The following is an 18,581-nucleotide window of genomic DNA, read 5'->3' as shown; positions in this document are numbered from 1 at the left end:
TAAGGACAGAATATGGAGAAACCGATTGGCTCCCCATCAGAATGGGTGTGAGACGGGTTTATTTTATCACTTTATTTGTTTAATCTGTATGCAGAACATATCATACAGAGAGCGGGATTGGACCAAGATGAAGGAGATGTGAAAATTGGAGGGAGAAAATCAATAATTTAAGATATGGAGACAATACCATACTATTAGTAGAAACCAGTAATGATTTGAAACGAATGCTGATAAAAGTTAAAGAGGAAAGCACAAAAGCAGGACTACAGCTCAACGTCAAAAAAACTAAAGTAATGACAACAGAAGATTCATGCAACTTTAAAGTTGACTCTGAGGACATTGAACTTGTCAAGGATTATCAATACCTTGGCACAGTCATTAACCAAACTGGAGACAATACTCAAGAAATCAGAAGAAGGCTGGACTGGCGAGGGCAGCTATGAGAGAACTAGAAAAGGTCCTCAAATGCAAAGATGTATCACTGAACACCAAAGTCAGGATTATTCAGGCCATGGTATTACCTATCTCTATGTATGGATGTGAAATTTGGACAGTGAAAATAGCAGATAAGAGAAAAATCAACTCATTTGAAATGTGGTGTTGGAGGAGAGCTTTGGGCATACCATGGACTGCAAAATAGACCAATAATTGGGTGTTAGAACAAATTAAACCAGAACTATCACTAGAAGCTAAAATGATGAAACTGAGGTTATCATACTTTGGACACATCATGAGAAGACATTATTCACTAGAAAAGACCATGCTGGGAAAAACAGAAGGGAGTAGAAAAAGAGGAAGGCCAAACAAGAGATGGATTGATTCCATCAAGGAAGCCACAGACCTGAACTTACAAGATCTGAACAGAGTGGTTCACGACAGATGCTCTTGGAGGTCACTGATTCATAGGGTCGCCATAAGTTGTAATCGACTTGAAGGTACATAACAACAACATTGTATATAATTATATAGCAGATACACAGGATTCAGTGTCACAATCTAAATTTGAAAAGATTATCAATAATATGATAGCAATTTCTTGTTTTTCCCTTAAACACGCTCATATGTACACACACACACACAGAGAGAGAGAGAGAGAGAGAGAGAGAGAGAGAGAATCCAAGACTAAAATTCTGTGTATGGGCATGCACACACATTTCTCATCAGAGCTTGCATGTAAAAATAACTCTTTAATTTTTTAATTGGCAATTGCTGTATCTGGACATTTTAGCACAGTCCCAGTACTATAATATATGAATGGAAAACTCTATGAAAATCTATAGTGCCTGACTGAATGAGGGAAGACAAGGTTGTAAGGTTGATACTGCAGCAGTTCTAGTGATTGCTGGCGGTGTGCCGTAATCACAGTTTTCTGCATTAATACCACTTCAGAGTTGGTATTGTATTTAAGGCAGATTTATTTTCACCTTCTTTTGCCGCTGAAAACAAAGAGAGATAATCTTAATCAAGGTTTTTTGTAAAAAAATAGTCCTGACGATTCTCAGGGAACAAAGACTGCTAATGTTAGATTAGGATTTGTGCAGCTTATATGGCAAGGTACATTCATGTTCTTTCAGTTTATTCTGATTGCTCTTGTACTAATTACTGGCGATATTGCTCTCTACAGAAGCCCAATAACATAGCTACAGAAGTGTGAGATTGCTATGAGTCCATCTGTACAAAGCGGTAGATGCGTTGCTGGAAATGTCCATTTACTCCCTTCTCAAAGATCAGAGTGTGCCTCCTGTAGTGCTCTCAACATCCAGTAGTTTTGCTGTGAGAAAGACAATTGACATATTATTCCGGATCTGTGCATAGGTCCTGCTTGTTTGCAGGCTTCATCTAGCTATATTCCAGCCATATTTCTGCTGTGTTAAGTTTAATGCTTGTGATTTCTTTTTAATAGTATTCATGAAAGAGACTGATGGCACTGGGACTTGAGCTTTGCACAGTGGTAGCCTGCTGTTTTTGTGCAAGGTTTTATGATATACAGTAAATACGAAATACTCCACAATTCGCACCTCTGCCGTCTGTGTTGTTGCTGCGCGCGCGCGCACGCGCGCACACAGACACACACACACACACACACACACACACACACACACACACACACACCTTATCTTGCACATTGTTTTCTTGCCATAATTCTGCACCTTATTATCAGTGTCAATTAAACCGTGGTGCTCAGATAGGATATATACTATCCAGAAAAAATATTAGGAGCATAGATGTAATATGTACACTACTAAATTAACTAATTAATAGCACAATCCTATTAACGTTTGCTGATAAGTAAGCCCCACTGTGGTCAATGGGGCTTACTCCTTAGTAATATTTTTTTAAGATAGCAGGCTAAATTGAGGGAATAGGATAGAGGAGTACTTTGCATGCCAAGCATGTGCTCTGCTACTGAGTTGTAGTCCTGAACGTTAATAATACTAGGTTGTATTCAACTTAGTCCCACTCACAGTAGACCTATTGAAATTAATGCACCTAAATAAGTAATGTCTATTAACTTCAATGGGTCTGCTAGGGGAGAAAGGGCTCCTACAGGGAGAAAAGGTGGAACAACAACAACAGCAACAATAATAATACTCTGAGTAGGACTAGCGTTGATTACCACCCACTGAGTTTATCATATGACAAATACTTTAGTGAAATAATTCTAAAAGACTGCATGGAACTGATTTCAATATATCATTTAATATATAATTAATAATTTCAAAAACAGGGATTAGCAGAACTACATGTAAATTCCTGTGGTTCACAACTGCAATGAACATAGTTGTCCCTCCTCTCACCCTCTTTTCATTCCCCTGCTCATTCAACTTAATGGCATCAGTAAATGTAGTTTACACCCTGCGCTTACAAGTAAATTAATTACAGTAACTCTGAACTGGCTCACAACAAGAGCTTACCAGTCATATATTTAATACCATCACGTTTTAAATTAGTCCAATAAATTGAAAAACCTGTAACTTGTCAACTTTTCTGCTTCATTCTGTGTCTAATGTTGAAAGATTGCCTTTTCATTAAGGAAGCATTAAATTAACATTTGGTAGCCTGACAGCTTTCAGTGCACACAAATGTGCTTCTAGCATATTTTTGGTGTGCTGAATTAGCAGGGCCAGTCTCAGGATTTGGGGAGCCCATAAGGCAATAACACCATCTTAATCAGTGACAGGCTAAGCAAGTAGGACATGCAAACTGAAACAGATCCCCACAGCCCTCTGCCAGGATGACTCGTGCAAGCAAACCAAGCTTCATGCAAAATTATTGATGTCCGTTACAGTGCTGCCCAGGAATGCTTTTTATTAACTCATATCTAGTTCTCCAGCCACGTCCATTCCTGAAAAGGCCGAACTGGCCAGAGCCACTCATACTTTAGGCTACCTTGAGGTTAGGCTACTGTGATGCTCTCTGTGTGGGGCTATCCTTGAAGAAACCAAAACTGCTGCTTCCAGATAAACCTCCCTGGCTGTCAATTTGTTTAATTGGCTTAATTTAAAATGCTAGCATTTGCCTTTGAAGCCCTAAATGTTCTGGAACCATGCTATCACAAGGAATTGCCTCATCCCGTATGCTTGAGAACTTCACTCAGCTTCCGAGGCATTGTTGTCCCCACTCTAACAGAAGTGTAGCTGGTGGGAGTGAGGAAAAGGGCCATTACCATCATTGCACCCAAACTGTGGAACGTTCTCACCACAGAGATTCACCTAGCTCTCTCATTGTCTGCTTTTAAGCAGCACTGAAAGCTATTATTTTGGCAGACGTGTTTTCATTAATTTTGCATCAAACTAGATCTTTTGCTCTCTGCAGTTTTTATTGCTATTGGTCATTTAATGATGTAATTTTGTTACCTTCTTTTGTCTTAAGATATTGTAAGGTACCTCACAATATATTGTGCGAGCATTTTTCCTAGAAAGGCAACTTATAAATTTTAATATAAATAAATAAATAAATGCCTCCCTTTCCCTCATCCCTTCAGTCATGCTGCTGTTTACTCCTGGAACAGTATTATATTTTCTGTTCACTAGACCAGCACTCTGCCTTCCTTGACGTCAAAACCTTCATCTGCAAAGGCTTTCCTTGAATCACCCTAACTGCATGTGCTTTGTCGTGCTAGTTAAACTTCTTCTATTATATCCTATGCTATTCTAGCTCCTTCTTGTCCTGTCTGATTTTTCCCCCTCTTTCTGTAGGTCCCCCCTTTTTTGAGCCTTATTGGTAAATATTTCTTAGCATATGGCTTTGTATAGTGCCCTAGATAAGGGCACAGAATGTGTGTAATAATAGCAGCAAGACTTATTCATGAGTGCAGCAGGTTCTGCCACTCTCAGGAGCTATTCTGCAGGGTATGATATGGTTATGAGCTGTTTCATTATTCAGATTTTTTATTTAGCTTAGGCACAGCTTGTCCACTAGTTAAGTATAAGCTGTGGAATGCTCTCCCAGGGAGGCATGCCTGGCTCCATCTTTAGCTGTCTTTGACCCTTGATGTGTGGCATCTCAGCTACTCCTTCTGTATTTTATGGGCTTTAAGCTTTCAGTAAGTTTGTATTGGCTATTATGTATGTATTTGTTTGGCTTTTAATGTAGTGGTGAGTTTTTTATTTTATTGACTGTGTGTTTTTATTCATTTTTTAAAAATGTAAGACACTTTGAGTCACTTTGGTGAGAAGGGTATCTAACAAATAATGATAATGATGGTAAGAAGAAGAAATATGGATGGGGGAATTCAATTCAGTTTGCATGTAAAGCAGAATTGATCAAATCTATACTTTAAAAGTGTGAGAACTGAAACACAGCCACCCTTCAAAATTTGCACATCTGAATTTTGCGATAGTTCTCCAAGTAAACAGTGTTTGCAAAAATGCTTCTATTTGAGGAAAGTGTGAATAAAAATGAATATATTCATGAAAACAACATACAAAAATGCATTAGAAGAAATTGTTTGCAAAAATGTATACATTAGTCAAAACTGTATACAAAATTTGTTTATTGAGAGAAATTCACATTAAAATGCTGAAGAATTTTCAAGAGGATTTGTTTCTTAAAAAATCATGAATTGCTGCAGAAATGTGGAGAACTTAACTGGAAAAAATGAGAAACAGAAAGAATGAAAATTGACAGATCCTTCTATCCCTAATTGTAAGGCGGCAGATTCCTCAGCAATTTTGTCAGTAGCCGGTTCGCATTACATGCTAAGCCAAATCTTGGCTTAGTGACACTGCATGAATATGTGGGCTCGCAGAAAGAATCTTGCAATCATTTTGCTCCTTCCCATTCCTTTTGGCTGCTGTACCACGCTAAGCCAAGCCATGATTTGGCTTAGAGTGTCATCCAAACCAGGATGCGTGGTGAAGTTCTCTCCTCACTAACCATAAACTGTAGCGAAGAACAAACTTGGAAAGGAAGCAGAGCATTTAAAACAAACAAACACTGAACTCCAGGAGAGCAACTGCAGCATTGGGGACTGATGTTGCTTTGGGACTAAGGGACTTTTGGGATTAAGGAACTAACTACATGCTATATTATACACATAATATGCAGGGTTGTCTGCAGATGAGAGAAAGCAATCTCCTTGGACTGTGTTCCACATGTCAGGAAAGGCTGTATTTGTTTAGAACTGAAGTGTGGAGGTTGTGCAGGGAGCTTATGGGGAGGGGTGGAGACCCCGGATACTAGGTGCATCATGAGATAGTGATATTTCTTATTTTGTATGCTTGTTATGTGAATGTATTTAATCCTTGTGTTTATAAAACTAAATTTCCTAAATAGTTGATTACTTTGATTCCAGTATTCTGTGTACTGTATTTCTCTCTGTTTTGATATTATAGCGAATTAATTTGTTTTTTCTTTCTTATCAACAGGTGCTGCTAAGTACAACTGTTTTTATGTTTTCTGCAAAAGCTTCTGTCAAGCTGTGAAACCTGGAAAGCTACGGGTCCGTTGCAAAACTTGCAAGCAAGGGACATTGACTCTGGCAAGGGTAGGCAAGAGTCTCTACCTTTCTTTAAAAACATTGACAAATTTAAAATGATTGATTGGTAAATATACTTTAGAACTCTGAATTAGTTTCACTTAGATGAGCTTGGGGAGGGAGGCATATTGTTTGGAGTAAGATGTTAGGGTTTATTTTAAACTGTTTTCTTTTTATCATCTTTGGAACATCCTCCCTAAAGAGATCCTTCTGGTGCCTTTGTTGTTAGTGTTCAGGTTCCAGCCAAAGATCTTTCTTTTTCTTTTTCTTGAGCCTTTGGGCTCATCCATGCTGCTTTTACCATCTCAATAGCTTTTCAAGGTCCACACTTCTTGCTCAATGGTAGCTTCCAATCTACTGTTTTCCTTTCACACAAGTAGGCGTTCCTCTGGATAGGTTTAGTATAGCTGTTTCCTTGGGGCCCCACCCGCAATTTTACATGTTTACTCCCTCCGGAGTATCAATATTGCTAATGGAGAAGGGGAGGGTTTTTTTGTCAGTTTCATTGTTTCTTGTCAATTGCAAACCTATCCTGGCTGAAGTCGGGAAAGCGCTGGGGTGCAACTGACACGAAACTATATGAAACTGTTTAGAGAGGGGAGTGAGTAAAAGACAAAGGAGGCAGCAGCTGCGGCAGCTTTTGCAGGCAGCAGAGAGAGAGGGAGCAGGCAATGGGGCATAAGAGAGCCTTCCCACTAAAAAAACATTGAAGCAAAGTGCCTACACAGAGGAGCGCAGTGAAGCTGAATCAGTTTTTCCTTTCCTTTTCACATTATAATTGGATTGGGTTGATAGGGATTTAAAGGGGAAAACTACTTTATAGCTTCTGCTTGCCTGCAACATCACGTGAACCGTGCGAATTATAAAAGGATGCAAGTAGCACCAGACACATACTAAATCGCCGTGTGGATGAGCCCTCAGTTTGATTCTTCTTTAATCAGTTTGTTTTGCTCTGGTTGGTGATTATTCTCTGCTCTTTAATTTCTTTGGCAAACTTTATAATGAGCTTTATTTGCACTGTAGTTTCATTTCAAGCTATTCTAAGCATTTTGTGTGGGTAGTATAAATAAATATTTTAATAGTGCCTCTCTGCAATGTGCTTCCACGAAAACATAAAGGGATTGTGATTATGCAGCATACTGTGGAATCCTGAAGGGTGCAGAAGACAGAAGAAGGATATAAATATTTTAATAATGATACCTCATTGAACTGTGCAATGAAAACATGAAGGTGTGTGATCATGTAACATATTATGGGATCCTGGAAAACAAAGTTTGAGGCTAGGGGCTTATCCACATGGGAGCATAACATCGTATTAAAGACGCTGTTTTTACCTCTGTTTTCTTTTTGCGCAGTCCACAGTAAGGGCTCAAAGCCAGCTGCAAACATGGTGTTTTTCATTCACACTGAAGGGAAGATCAATCACACAGCTTCTAATGACTGTGCCCTCTTAAGGTCAAAATTCCACTTCCTCTGGTTACCTTGGCAACCAAGCATGCTCAGTTTGTTCCAGAGTAAGTTTCATTTTAAAATAAAAACCTGAAGTGTGATAATTTGTATTTTCACTGCAACAGTCCAGCTGAAATACAAATATTTGTTTGAACAGTGTTATGCTTTTGTGCACAAGTTAGGGGGAAAAGGAAAATAAAGCACCATTTGCAGCAGGCTTGCAAAACAGGAGCCAGCAGCCAAATGCTTCTCTTGAGCCCAGAGGAAATGAAATGAACAAAGGGAGGAGGAGGGAGTGGGCATGGAGAGGGGAACGACTGACACACCCACCTAAAAGCATCGGAGCAAAGTGTCTGTAAGCACTAGAGATATGAAGTGGAGATGTTTTTTCCTTCCCTTTTCGGATTATAACAGGATTGGGTTAGTACGGATTTACGAGGGGAAACTACGTGATAGCTTCTGTTTGCCAGAAACATCATGTGAACCATGAGGATTAAAAGGGCTGTGAGTAGCTTCAGATACACACTAAACCTCTGTGTGAATCAGCCCTAGGCTGTATATGTTACAAACCAGTACTTTTAATTAGATTTTAAATGATAAAAGTTGTTCCTTTTCCCACCTATTCTAGAAATAAATCTCACAATAGAATATTGTCATAATAATAATGAAATAGTAGTATAGACCCCTTACTATCTGAAAGACCTCAAAGTGGTTTACAATAGAATATACAAGGTACAATAAAAGCCATATTAGGTGAATTTACAAAACAAAATACATAAACGATATCCATATACATAAACACAATATAAAAATATAATATCATTTTTTTAAAAAAACTTTCTCCTACAGTTTGGGTTTGGGAAGCAGGGAAGCCAGTAGGTTTAAGTATTGGCATCATTTTTCAGAATTAAGCACTGCAGTATTTTCAGAAACAATAAACATCAGATTTTATTTAAGGCATTTTAATGGATTCAACCTAACTTACAGCACAAAGATGAAGATCTCCAGTGAAAACAGAGCTCAAAAACACAAGAACACTACTCCACAGCCAACCAACTATCTTGATGTTGGATCTTTGTTTTTAAAGTACTTCTTTCTGCTTTGGAAAAAAAAGAGAAAACTATATAGTTTTCAGAACAACCAGACCTAGATGGCAGCAATTTTGTAAGCAAAAGCACAAACAGCCTAGAAATAACTAGATATTCACTAAATCAAGATCTCCTAAGAGAATTCTTTCTGGCTAAACATCTTTATATTTTCTCCTTTTCTTTTTCAACCTGCTCCCAATCCTTTCTTTTTCCCCATCCCCATGTTATTGCTCCGGCAAAAGGAAAAGTATTGGAAATCGAAATGTATTTATTTAAAAATATTTATAGGCCACCTTTCTAAGTATAACTCATCCAAGGCGGCTCACATAATAAAAATTCAATACCACATCTACAATACAAGTTATAAAACAAGATATATAATACTAGATATAAGAGTCTGCTTTCTTTGTTTCTTTTTCTAGCACAAGAAATAATATATCATTAGGGTTTGTTATCTGGCCTCTGAATTAACAAAATTGTAATAATTGAAGCTCACAAACACAGAAGGCATATTTCAGTTCTGTGCATAAAGGTATAACTAAAATTTGCAGTCTACATTCATTTTCTGTTTCTCTCATAGTTTTCCCTGACTGTTTCAACCTTTGTATATGTTTTGGTAATCAAATGTTTCCACAACATCTAATGCTTTTATAGATTTACTGCAATCCTCTGTTATTGGCCTGTTCTCTCGCCCCAAACCATCTGCTCAGCAGTTTTGCAATTTGAATATTGGCTTGCTTTACTTTGAAATTGGCATTTGATTCCTTTTTTCCCCTTCGTGTATTGGCAGTGAAACAGATTGTTCTCAAACTCTACTTGTAAATATTTCCTCATGGAGGCGAATTTTGTTTGATCTGCATTTTTAAGTAAACTGACCTAAATGACACCAGTGAGGTGTGATGCCAGTGTGGTGTAGTGGTTAGAGTGTTAGGCTATGACTTGGGAGAACAGGATTTGAATCCCCTCTCAGTGATGAAGCTCACTGTCTCTCAGCTTAACCTACCTCACAGGATTGTTGTGAGGATAAAATGGGGAGGGAAAAACCATGTATTCCACCTTGAGCTCTATGGAGGAAAGGTGGGATATAAATGTAAGAAATAAAAACATATATAAATACACAGATTGGAATGTAATTCTGGATTTCATGCATCTCTGAATTTTGTAGTACAGTTTTTGCCCAAAATACACACCAAAATATACTGAAAAGGTGTATTTTAGAATAAAGTATGTTTAGAAATGTGTACATTGTGATAAAATGAGGATTTAAATACAAATTTCCATATTAGTTTTTTAAAATTTGACTGATTAATGTGGAAAGAGCATGGAAGGGTCTTATGAGTAAAACTGTTATGGGCCACAAATAGTGTGATCTGTCCATCCCTACCTCTAAAGCACCCTTCAACAACCTGGAGCCCTTCAGATGTTTTAGACTACTATCAGCCCTGGTCATGCTGGCTGGTGCTGATGGGAGTTGTAGTCCAAAACATCTGGAAGGCATCAATTGGTGAAAGCTGCTTTAAGGCATTCTTTGTCCTCTCATACATTCCAGTATGATTCAAATAAATGTTGGCTTTAAATGGCAAACAGATATATTTATTTATTATTTATTTACTATATTTTAACCCAGTTTTCAGACAATTGTCTCTCAGCATGGCTTATATCAATTTTTTAAAAATATATATGACAGGGACAGACACTGCCATCAGGCTTACAAAGACATCTTGATTTTCATCAGTACATTAGGATCATGTCCCTCGATTTGGTCACAGCTACTTGGAATCTACTCCTTGTTAGTTCTTACACAGCTGGGAGACTGTTTGAAGGACACACGTGTTAAGGAAAAGAGTAGTTCCTAGAGTTCTGCGACTTTTTCAGTTGTTGTTCAGAGCTAAGTCCAGAATGTAATACCCAGGTGAGTGCAATATCTTTCCAACACAGGCTTCAGATACTCCTTTTAAATAGCATTGAAAGCATTCTGACAAAAGCTGTGTTCTTCATGAGATACACACTCATTTCACTATCATGCCTGGTTAAATTAGATTGACAGGTTTTTGTAGTGCTTCACAAACCTGCCAAACCTGTTTGACAAGACATAATAGTAGAATATTTGCCATCAGTGCCATCTTTGCATCCTATTTTTTTTTGTAAGCAACATATAAGTCTCCATAAATTGATGTTCACAACTGAAAAAGCAGTGTGTCATGTGCTCATTTTCAAGTATGTCACAATGCCATATATTTTTGGTGCATAGGTAGCATGGCAGAATATAAGCCAGCATTTGTTTCAATTACACTCTTTTATTAGCATGAAAGCTAAAACAAACCTGTGTAAAATCAACATAAAATGGGCAGCATTAACTTTCTTAGGCAAGTTAATCCTTTTTCAACTGGTAAGCTGGGAACAGACAACTTAATTGAATTGAACAAATACTCTCCTTTTCTGGCATGAAGAGTGACATTTTAAACATTCATAAGTAACATAACTTTAAACCCACTTTAACTGTCATGCCTATTTGCATATAATTGTTTTAAGAGTTTTAGGAGTTAACATTTGTAGAAAGATAGGAAAGCTAAAGCTATTAAGAAGTTAAGGCTAAAGCTTCTTGATATATAAGAAAATTATTGATGGCTGTAAGGCTGAGCTTTATGAGCATTTCATGACCTACTATTGTATGAGAGATTTGTTCTGAATTGGATTTAATGGTCAGGAAACATCTCTAGCAATGCATAGAAAGCAATGCATTTTGAGCTTTAGATTATATTGTTGTGTGCCACCCCAATCTCCGAACAGTGAGATTTCCAGGGATCCCTGTGGTCGCCCTGGGTTTGGTTTCCTTGGGAAGAAGGTCAGCAGAGATTGCGGTGTCTTTATGAAATATGGTTTATTTATTTACAGACATTCCAACCTGAACTTAGGATGGAGGGATTCAAGGCATCAGCAGTCCAATATCCAGCTTTTCCATCAGGGTTACAGGAGGTACCCCAAAGCCATGGTGCAGAGAGCCAGTCTCTCTGCCTGCCACCAGTTCCCAGCCTTTCTCCAACACAACTAACTACACAAGCCTCTCCTCGGCCCCAGGAGGAAGGGGAAGACTCTCCTGAAGAGTTTCAATGACTAAAGGATCTCACTGGCCCATTCACCAGTTGCTGGGCACCTGATAGACCCATTAACCCACCTGGCCACTCTATTAGATTAACAAAAGTAACTCATCTGACCAGCAGAGCAAGTTTCTCATCCTCCAGGCGCAAGTCTCCAATTCAGAGGCTGGAAGGGGACTCATAGGAATTATCCATCTCAACCCCCCCAAACTCACAATACTATTAATAAATATTGATGGCTCAAGTCTCGCCAAGAGCATCCTCAACACGCTAGGTTAGTCCTGAAACAGGAAGTGCAAATGAGTTTCACTTCCTGCTCTTAAACTTCTTTTTATAACATTAGACATGGTAACATTGTTGTGGCTGCTTTGTCCATTGCGTCTATTGCATATAGCTCATGTAATGCATACTGATGCCTGCTGGTATAAACCTTGATTGAATTTGGTATAGGAAGGCCACTAGTCTACCCCATGCTTTCTTTTCCCCCTTTGTTTATCTTATATCTTTGGGATAAAGAAAAAAAAACATGAAAAACACTCCCTGAAAATTGCAGCATCATTAAATTCTTGCAAAGCATATTGTTATAACATTGAAAATCTCCCTCAAAGAATGACAGAACTAAATTTCCTGTTACAATGCTTGCTAGAGCATTTAAAGCTTCTCATGTGCCCATTTCCAAGCTATCCAGTTGTAAATCAATAACTGATTTGCTGGTGGGTGGGAGACAGTGATCTAAAGGCAGTTGTGCATTTTACTAGTCATAATATTTAAGCTTACTTGTTTACTATCAAATATACTGGTGTATAAATAATGAAGGCAGACATGTTGGTTCATTAGGGGGAAAAACCCTTTGAAAGCCACAGTTGGGCAATAACTTTTTGGGGAGCCAAACAAAATGTCACAAAAGTGTGGCAAGCTTTCGAGTTCTCCAGAACTCTTCATCAGGCAAGATGTTACACAAAACGAGTGGGGAGGGATGAGGAAACAAAACAAGACAAATATAAAAATTAGGCTGATGCTGCAGCTTGTGCTTACTTCCAAGATGGAGACTACAGGCTGAATAAGTTCCTACCAGGTGCTACAGATATCAGGTTGTATTTTGTGACATTGTGACAACTAAGCCAACCAAGAAGGTCATAAATATTTTTATCAGTGATGGAATATAATACATGAGAACTTGTGGCCTATTGTAAGAAACAAAGGTGTAGGTTTATATGTGTAAGCCAAACCAGAGAGCTTTGTATCACAATCGGCAAACAAATATATCAGAAATCAGATATAGTACAATAGTTTGATTGACACCAACAGTGAGGTACAAACTTGCGACCCTGGGGTGAAATAAGACGCAGACACAATATGATGGGTTAAATAACGGGCCACTTTATTAAACCAAATTCATATTATGATAATGAACCTGCAAAGGGGAACATAAATGCGGGATTCAACTGATGAGTTAGGCAACGCCTGCTTGCAGCTATTGGGTGACCCAAACCCCTGCCGGGCAAGGGGGTGGCAATCTGTCAACCCCTTGCCCCGACCACACTCTAATTGTGTGTAGGGAGGCCAACCTGCGTCACCGCCCCTCGGTGCCCTGAAACTCCGAGTGGATGAGACTTGTTGGCCCCAGAGGTGACCCGTATCCTGCCCTCGGGCCGTATAACCCGGAGCTGCAGGCCTCCAGAACCGCCTATCACCTCCAAAGGTGCCTAAAGGTATCACCTAGCTGCCCTTCACCTTTAACCTTTCCCGCACTTCCTCAATAAAGCGACCTTTAAAATATTAAATTCAAACAGCCAAATCAACCTAATAACCACAAGAACACACGGGCTAACCCTGAATGCCCTCCCTACTAACCACAGTATGGAGTAGGCAAAAGAAACCTGCCGGCTAAAATGCAGGCAGGCCAAAAATTCCTACTCGGCCCCAGAGGCGACCAAATGAATCACACTGCAGCAGAGGGAGGGTAGGGTGGGTGCCACAAATTATGAAGAGGGAGAGGGGGCAGCCGGCGCGAGCTTAAATAAGCTCGGCTGCCCTGCCCACTCTGGCAGCACGCCGTGACGACGTCATGCCAGTCTGGTGCGCTTGCCCTCTTCCAAGATGGAGGCTCGGGATTCACTCCGGGCCGCAAACTACGCCCCGTGACCCAGTAAGTCCTGGGTGCGGAGCGGGGTTGCGACCCAGGGGTGAAATAAGATGCAGACACAATCTGATGGGTTAAATAATGGGCCACTTTATTAAACCAAATTCATATTATGATAATGAACCTGCAAAGGGGAACATAAGTGTGGGATTCAACTGATGAGTCAGGCAAAACCTGCTTGCAGCTATTGGGCGACCCAAACCCCTGCCGGGCAAGGGGGTGGCAATCTGTCAACCCCTTGCCCCGACCACACTCTAATTGTGCGTAGGGAGGCCAACCTGCGTCACTGCCCCTCGGTGCCCTGAAACTCCGAGTAGATGAGACTTGTTGGCCCCAAAGGCGACCCGTATCCTGCCCTCGGGCTGTATAATCCGGAGCTGCAGGCCTCCGGAACCGCCTATCACCTCCAAAGGTGCCTAAAGGTGTCACCTAGCTGCCCTTCACCTTTAACCTTTCCCGCACTTCCTCGCCACAGAAAGGGGACAAACCTCTGTTTAGTCACCCTTTACCCCACAGCCAAACAGGATGTCCTTTAAGCCCCTCTGCAGGTCTTCTAAAAGGATATCGTTACCTACATCGGTCATATGAACTCCATGTGGCCAATATAGTTCTACCCTACTGCGCCTTATCTCGGGGTGGTGAATGACAAAACCACCGGAGTCCAATAGAACAAGACGGAGCTGTCTATTCACTTTTTTGCGGGTCCTATTTATCCCCCTAGGGTCACCCATACAATTCCAGTGTCTATGGGGTAAAATATCGGACCAAATCAAGTGCACCCCCGGCCACCTCTGCCTGATGGCCCAGAAGTCAGCACATGCTTGCTCAATAAGGGCTCTGCCCTTCAGCATGCCAAGGTCATTTCCCCCAAGTGAATGACCAAAAATTGTGGCACATCCTGGACCACTGCTGTCTGGAAAAGCGCTGGAAGGAGCCCATCCCAACGCATCCCACAGCGGCCCAACCATTGCACGTTAGCCCACTGGCTAAGCCCAAGCTGCATGCCAAAACGCGACTTCGCCGCCCTGCGGCCTGCCCAAAATACCATACTATGGCCGCAGAGGAGGATGCGCACTCTTTCGTCTCCCTTCCAGTAGCCTGTCAAAACAAACAATGGAAACTCATAACGGTGACAAAAAAAACAAGTCACAAACTGGTTTTTTGAACCCCTTGTAAAGGTCGAATATAAGACCTATAGGCCGTAGAACGCCATCTGCCCAGGGACTGTAACCTCTCTTGGGAGAAGCCCAAACAGGCGGCCATAGATGCTGCTCCAATGCGGAAAGAGTGTGTCCCAAAAATTCTGGGGTCCAGTCCCATATTGCTGAGGGCAGTCCTGATAACCGCCCAAAACTGAAATCTGGAAAGGGGTTGCCCATCCTTATGCATAAACAGGTAGCCCGGCTGTTGTCCCCGGACTGCCAGAAAATTGTTTAATGCGGTTACAGGGCAAATCTTGTGCAGCTGTGAGGGGGAAAGCAGAACCCTACGTCCCCTCCGGCGCTGATCAGTCTTTGACCATCACAACTGTAGGGCAGCTTGTCCCCCCTTCCAGCTAAAATCCGACAGCAAAAAGGCACGGGAAGAGATGTCAGTCTTAGACCCTGCCAGCACCTCACTAATCCTAAAAGCTCCAAAGAATAGTGTAAGTGCGGCCGCATGAAAAAGCAATACCTCAAAAGATGAGGAACATAAATGCTCCAGTTGTATCAGGAGCCCTAATAAAAGTTCCAGGTGCAGAGGGGAACGAGAATCTGGATTGGCGGGGTGTTCCCGTGCCCAGCCCTCCAACATCTTACGAAGTCGGAAGTTATCTGAAAAGTCCTGTAAACCGCATGACTTGGCCAAAAAAGAAAGGCCCGAGAGCTTACCTCGGATAGTCTTGACAGCAGGGCCCTTCCTCTTGCCCTCCACACAAAACTCTATGAGGTGCGCCACTGGAATGGGCCACTGCTGTAAGTATCCCCTTTCTGCCCTGAAATCCAATAGCTCCCTACCTGCTCTCTGGTAGCTGGCCATAGTACTGGGCACAATGGACAGGCTTATCGCCCTCTCTGACTCAAGCTGCCAATCTCCCATAGATCTGGTGGGACCTCGTCCGGCTGAGCCTTGGCCCACGGCGCCAGGTGGCGAAATCTCTCCATCTGGTTCCGTGACAGAGCATCAGCGATACTGTTATCAATAACCGGGACGTGGCGTGCCAGAAACAGAATATTAAACTGGAGACATTGTAGAACAAAGGCCCGCACCAGATGCATGACTCGGGGGTTCTTTGATGACAAGGAGTTAATAACGTGCACTGTGGACAGGTTGTCACACCAAAAGTGGACTGTGGAATCGCGCAGCCTGTCTGGCCAAAGATGCACTGCTGCCACTATTGGAAAAAATTCCAGGAGAGTCAAATCTCTAATCCAGCCTTCCTGAACCCAGGTCTGTGGCCAGCTGCCATGGCTCCAAGAGTCATTAAAAATGACACTGAAACCAAATGCCCTCAAGGCATCGGTGTGCACCTGGAGTTTGGCCTCCAGGAGGCGGTCCCGCCTCCAAAAAGAAATCCCATTAAAGTCCTGTAGGAACTTAGCCCAGACCGACAGATCGTCTTTGAGCACCCCAGAAAGCCTGATGTGATGATGGGGACGGGACAAACCTGACATAGCGTCATAGACTCATCTCAAGAAAGCCCGCCCCGGTGCAACCACCCTGCAGGCGAAGTTCAGTGAACCCGCCAGCTCCTGAAGGGTACGAAGGGTTACCCTCCTGGAAACCTGAATATGAGCTATCTTCTCTCACAGCAACTGTAGCTTGGCAAGTGGGAGCCTACAGGACTGGGCTAATGTATCTATTTCGATCCCCAGGAATGTGATAATAGGGGATGGGCCTTCCGTTTTTCCCCCCGCTAGTGGGACTCCAAGTTCCCTGGACAGCTCCATAAAGTGATCCATGAGATCCTTGCACTCCCTCGTGTGTGCCCGTCCAGCAAATAAAAAATCGTCCAAATAGTGGACAACAGAACCTGAGCCAGACTGCCTCCTCACTGCCCACTCCAGGAAAGAGCTAAAAAGCTCAAAAACTGCACATGAAATAGAGCAGCCCATGGGCAGTGCACGATCAACGTAATATTGATCCGCAAAAGCGAAACCCAATAGATCAAAATCTCCAGGATGGACGGGGAGGAGGCGGAATGTGGATTTTATGTCACACTTCCCCATGAGGGCACCCACACCACAACCCCTAACCATGCTCACTGCACAGTCAAAAGAGGTGTAGTGTACCGAACATAAGTGAGGTGGAATAAAATCATTAACTGACCGCCCATGCGGATAGGAAAGGTGGTGAATGAGGCGGAACTCTCCCGGCGTCTTCTTAGGCACAATGCCCAGTGGCGAAACCCTAAGAGACGGGACGGGAGGGGAAGCAAAGGGGCCCAAAATGCGGCCCGCTTCCCTTTCTTTGTTAATCTTGTCTAGAACGACCTGTTCCATGCCCAAGACCGACCTCAGGTTCCTAGACCGAAAGGCAGTCCGGGAGCCAGAGTAAGGGATCCGAAAACCAGTTGAAAAACCTTCTAAAAGGCAGTGAGCTTCCTGAACTAAAGGATAAAAACTCAATAAACATTGCAATTCTGGTAACTTAATTGGGCTGGGGCCCTTTTCCTTGAGTTGCGCCTGGGGGTCCTTGCTTCCGTTGTCCGTGGAAGTCCCTATAGCCGCCTCGATAAGGCCGGTTCCTAGGGCAGGCAGCGGGTGCGTGTTGGCCACCACAGATTGTGCACTCATGCCTATACCGGCAAGGGTTCCTGCCACAGAAGCAACAGGAGCTAAACTCCCAGCAGAGCAGGCGGGGTTGAACCCCCTGCCCCACGGGCGGGAGCTGGTGCCAATTGCCTGGCCAGGAGGTGGCCACTATCAGTCCTGTCCCCAGCCACTGGCCTGGAATGAGACATGAACTGTAACCACAGTTCAGCCTCCTTCCTGTCCCACGGCAAGGAGGCGTCATACGCCGCCCTCATACAAAAAGCCTCATCATAAGAGAGCCACGCCGACCCCATGAACTCCGTATAGCCCCTGTAGATAATATCCAGGTACTTAAGGAGGACCAAACCACGCTGTGGCTGCTTTTGTATGATCACCCCTATGTACGTCAAGTAGGCGGGGAGCCAGTTAGCCCAAGTGCGCTCAATCCGGCGCCTCTTGGGTCTCTCCACATCCCTCTCGTCCCCTTTATCCTTGTCCCTCTTAAACGGCTCTCTGTACAACAGGGAAAACAAGTCGAGGTATTCCCCGTTCCAGATTTTTTCTTTAGTTGCTGGAAGCAAATGGAAACCCAAAGGAGCAGAAGTCTCTCCAAAAGGGATGGCACCCTCTCTAATATGTCCCAGGGGGTCACTAACAACCTGAGGGACCGCCGAAACCCCGAAGCAGAGGGCTGGGGGGCAATGGCTGCCTCAACCATAGGTCCCGTTTGGGAAGATGCCCAAACATGGTCGCAGGCCTCAAGCGACGATGGTTGCAATAGAGGTGTGTCACCCGCCACGGCAGCTGGAAGTATTGCCCGGTTGTCAGTGTCAGTGCCGTGTGGAGGGGAGAAAGGCCAAACTTGCCCCGGCCCCCAATATGGGTATCCCCATGGGTGCCAGCCCCATGCCGGGCCTGGCCCTGGCGAGGCAGTCACATTGTACTCACCTGATTTCCCCTCAGACACGGTGTCCAGAGATGACTGTTCCTTAGAGGCGGCACGCTGGTCCTGAGTGAGAGTCTCTCCAACCAACTGCTGGGGCCCGCCTCAAGGGCATCAAGACGAGCTAAAATTAAGTCCAACGTTGA

General features: G+C 42.7%; 1 protein-coding gene across 10 annotated transcripts in view; it reads left to right on the top strand.

The window, feature by feature from the left end:
- PRKN (parkin RBR E3 ubiquitin protein ligase) overlaps nt 1–18,581 on the top strand; it is a 1,296,326-nt gene that overhangs the window by 441,390 nt on the left and 836,355 nt on the right. For all 10 annotated transcript variants that reach the window (XM_061624330.1, XM_061624331.1, XM_061624327.1 and 7 more), the window contains one exon: nt 5,871–5,989. In XM_061624330.1, coding sequence (XP_061480314.1) covers nt 5,871–5,989 — 119 coding nt within the window. The remainder of the gene's footprint in view (nt 1–5,870; nt 5,990–18,581) is intronic.

This window comes from Rhineura floridana, chromosome 4 (assembly GCF_030035675.1).
Source record: "Rhineura floridana isolate rRhiFlo1 chromosome 4, rRhiFlo1.hap2, whole genome shotgun sequence".
In the NCBI taxonomy this organism is placed as follows: domain Eukaryota; kingdom Metazoa; phylum Chordata; class Lepidosauria; order Squamata; family Rhineuridae; genus Rhineura; species Rhineura floridana.
This window is presented reverse-complemented; position numbering and strand designations above follow the sequence as displayed.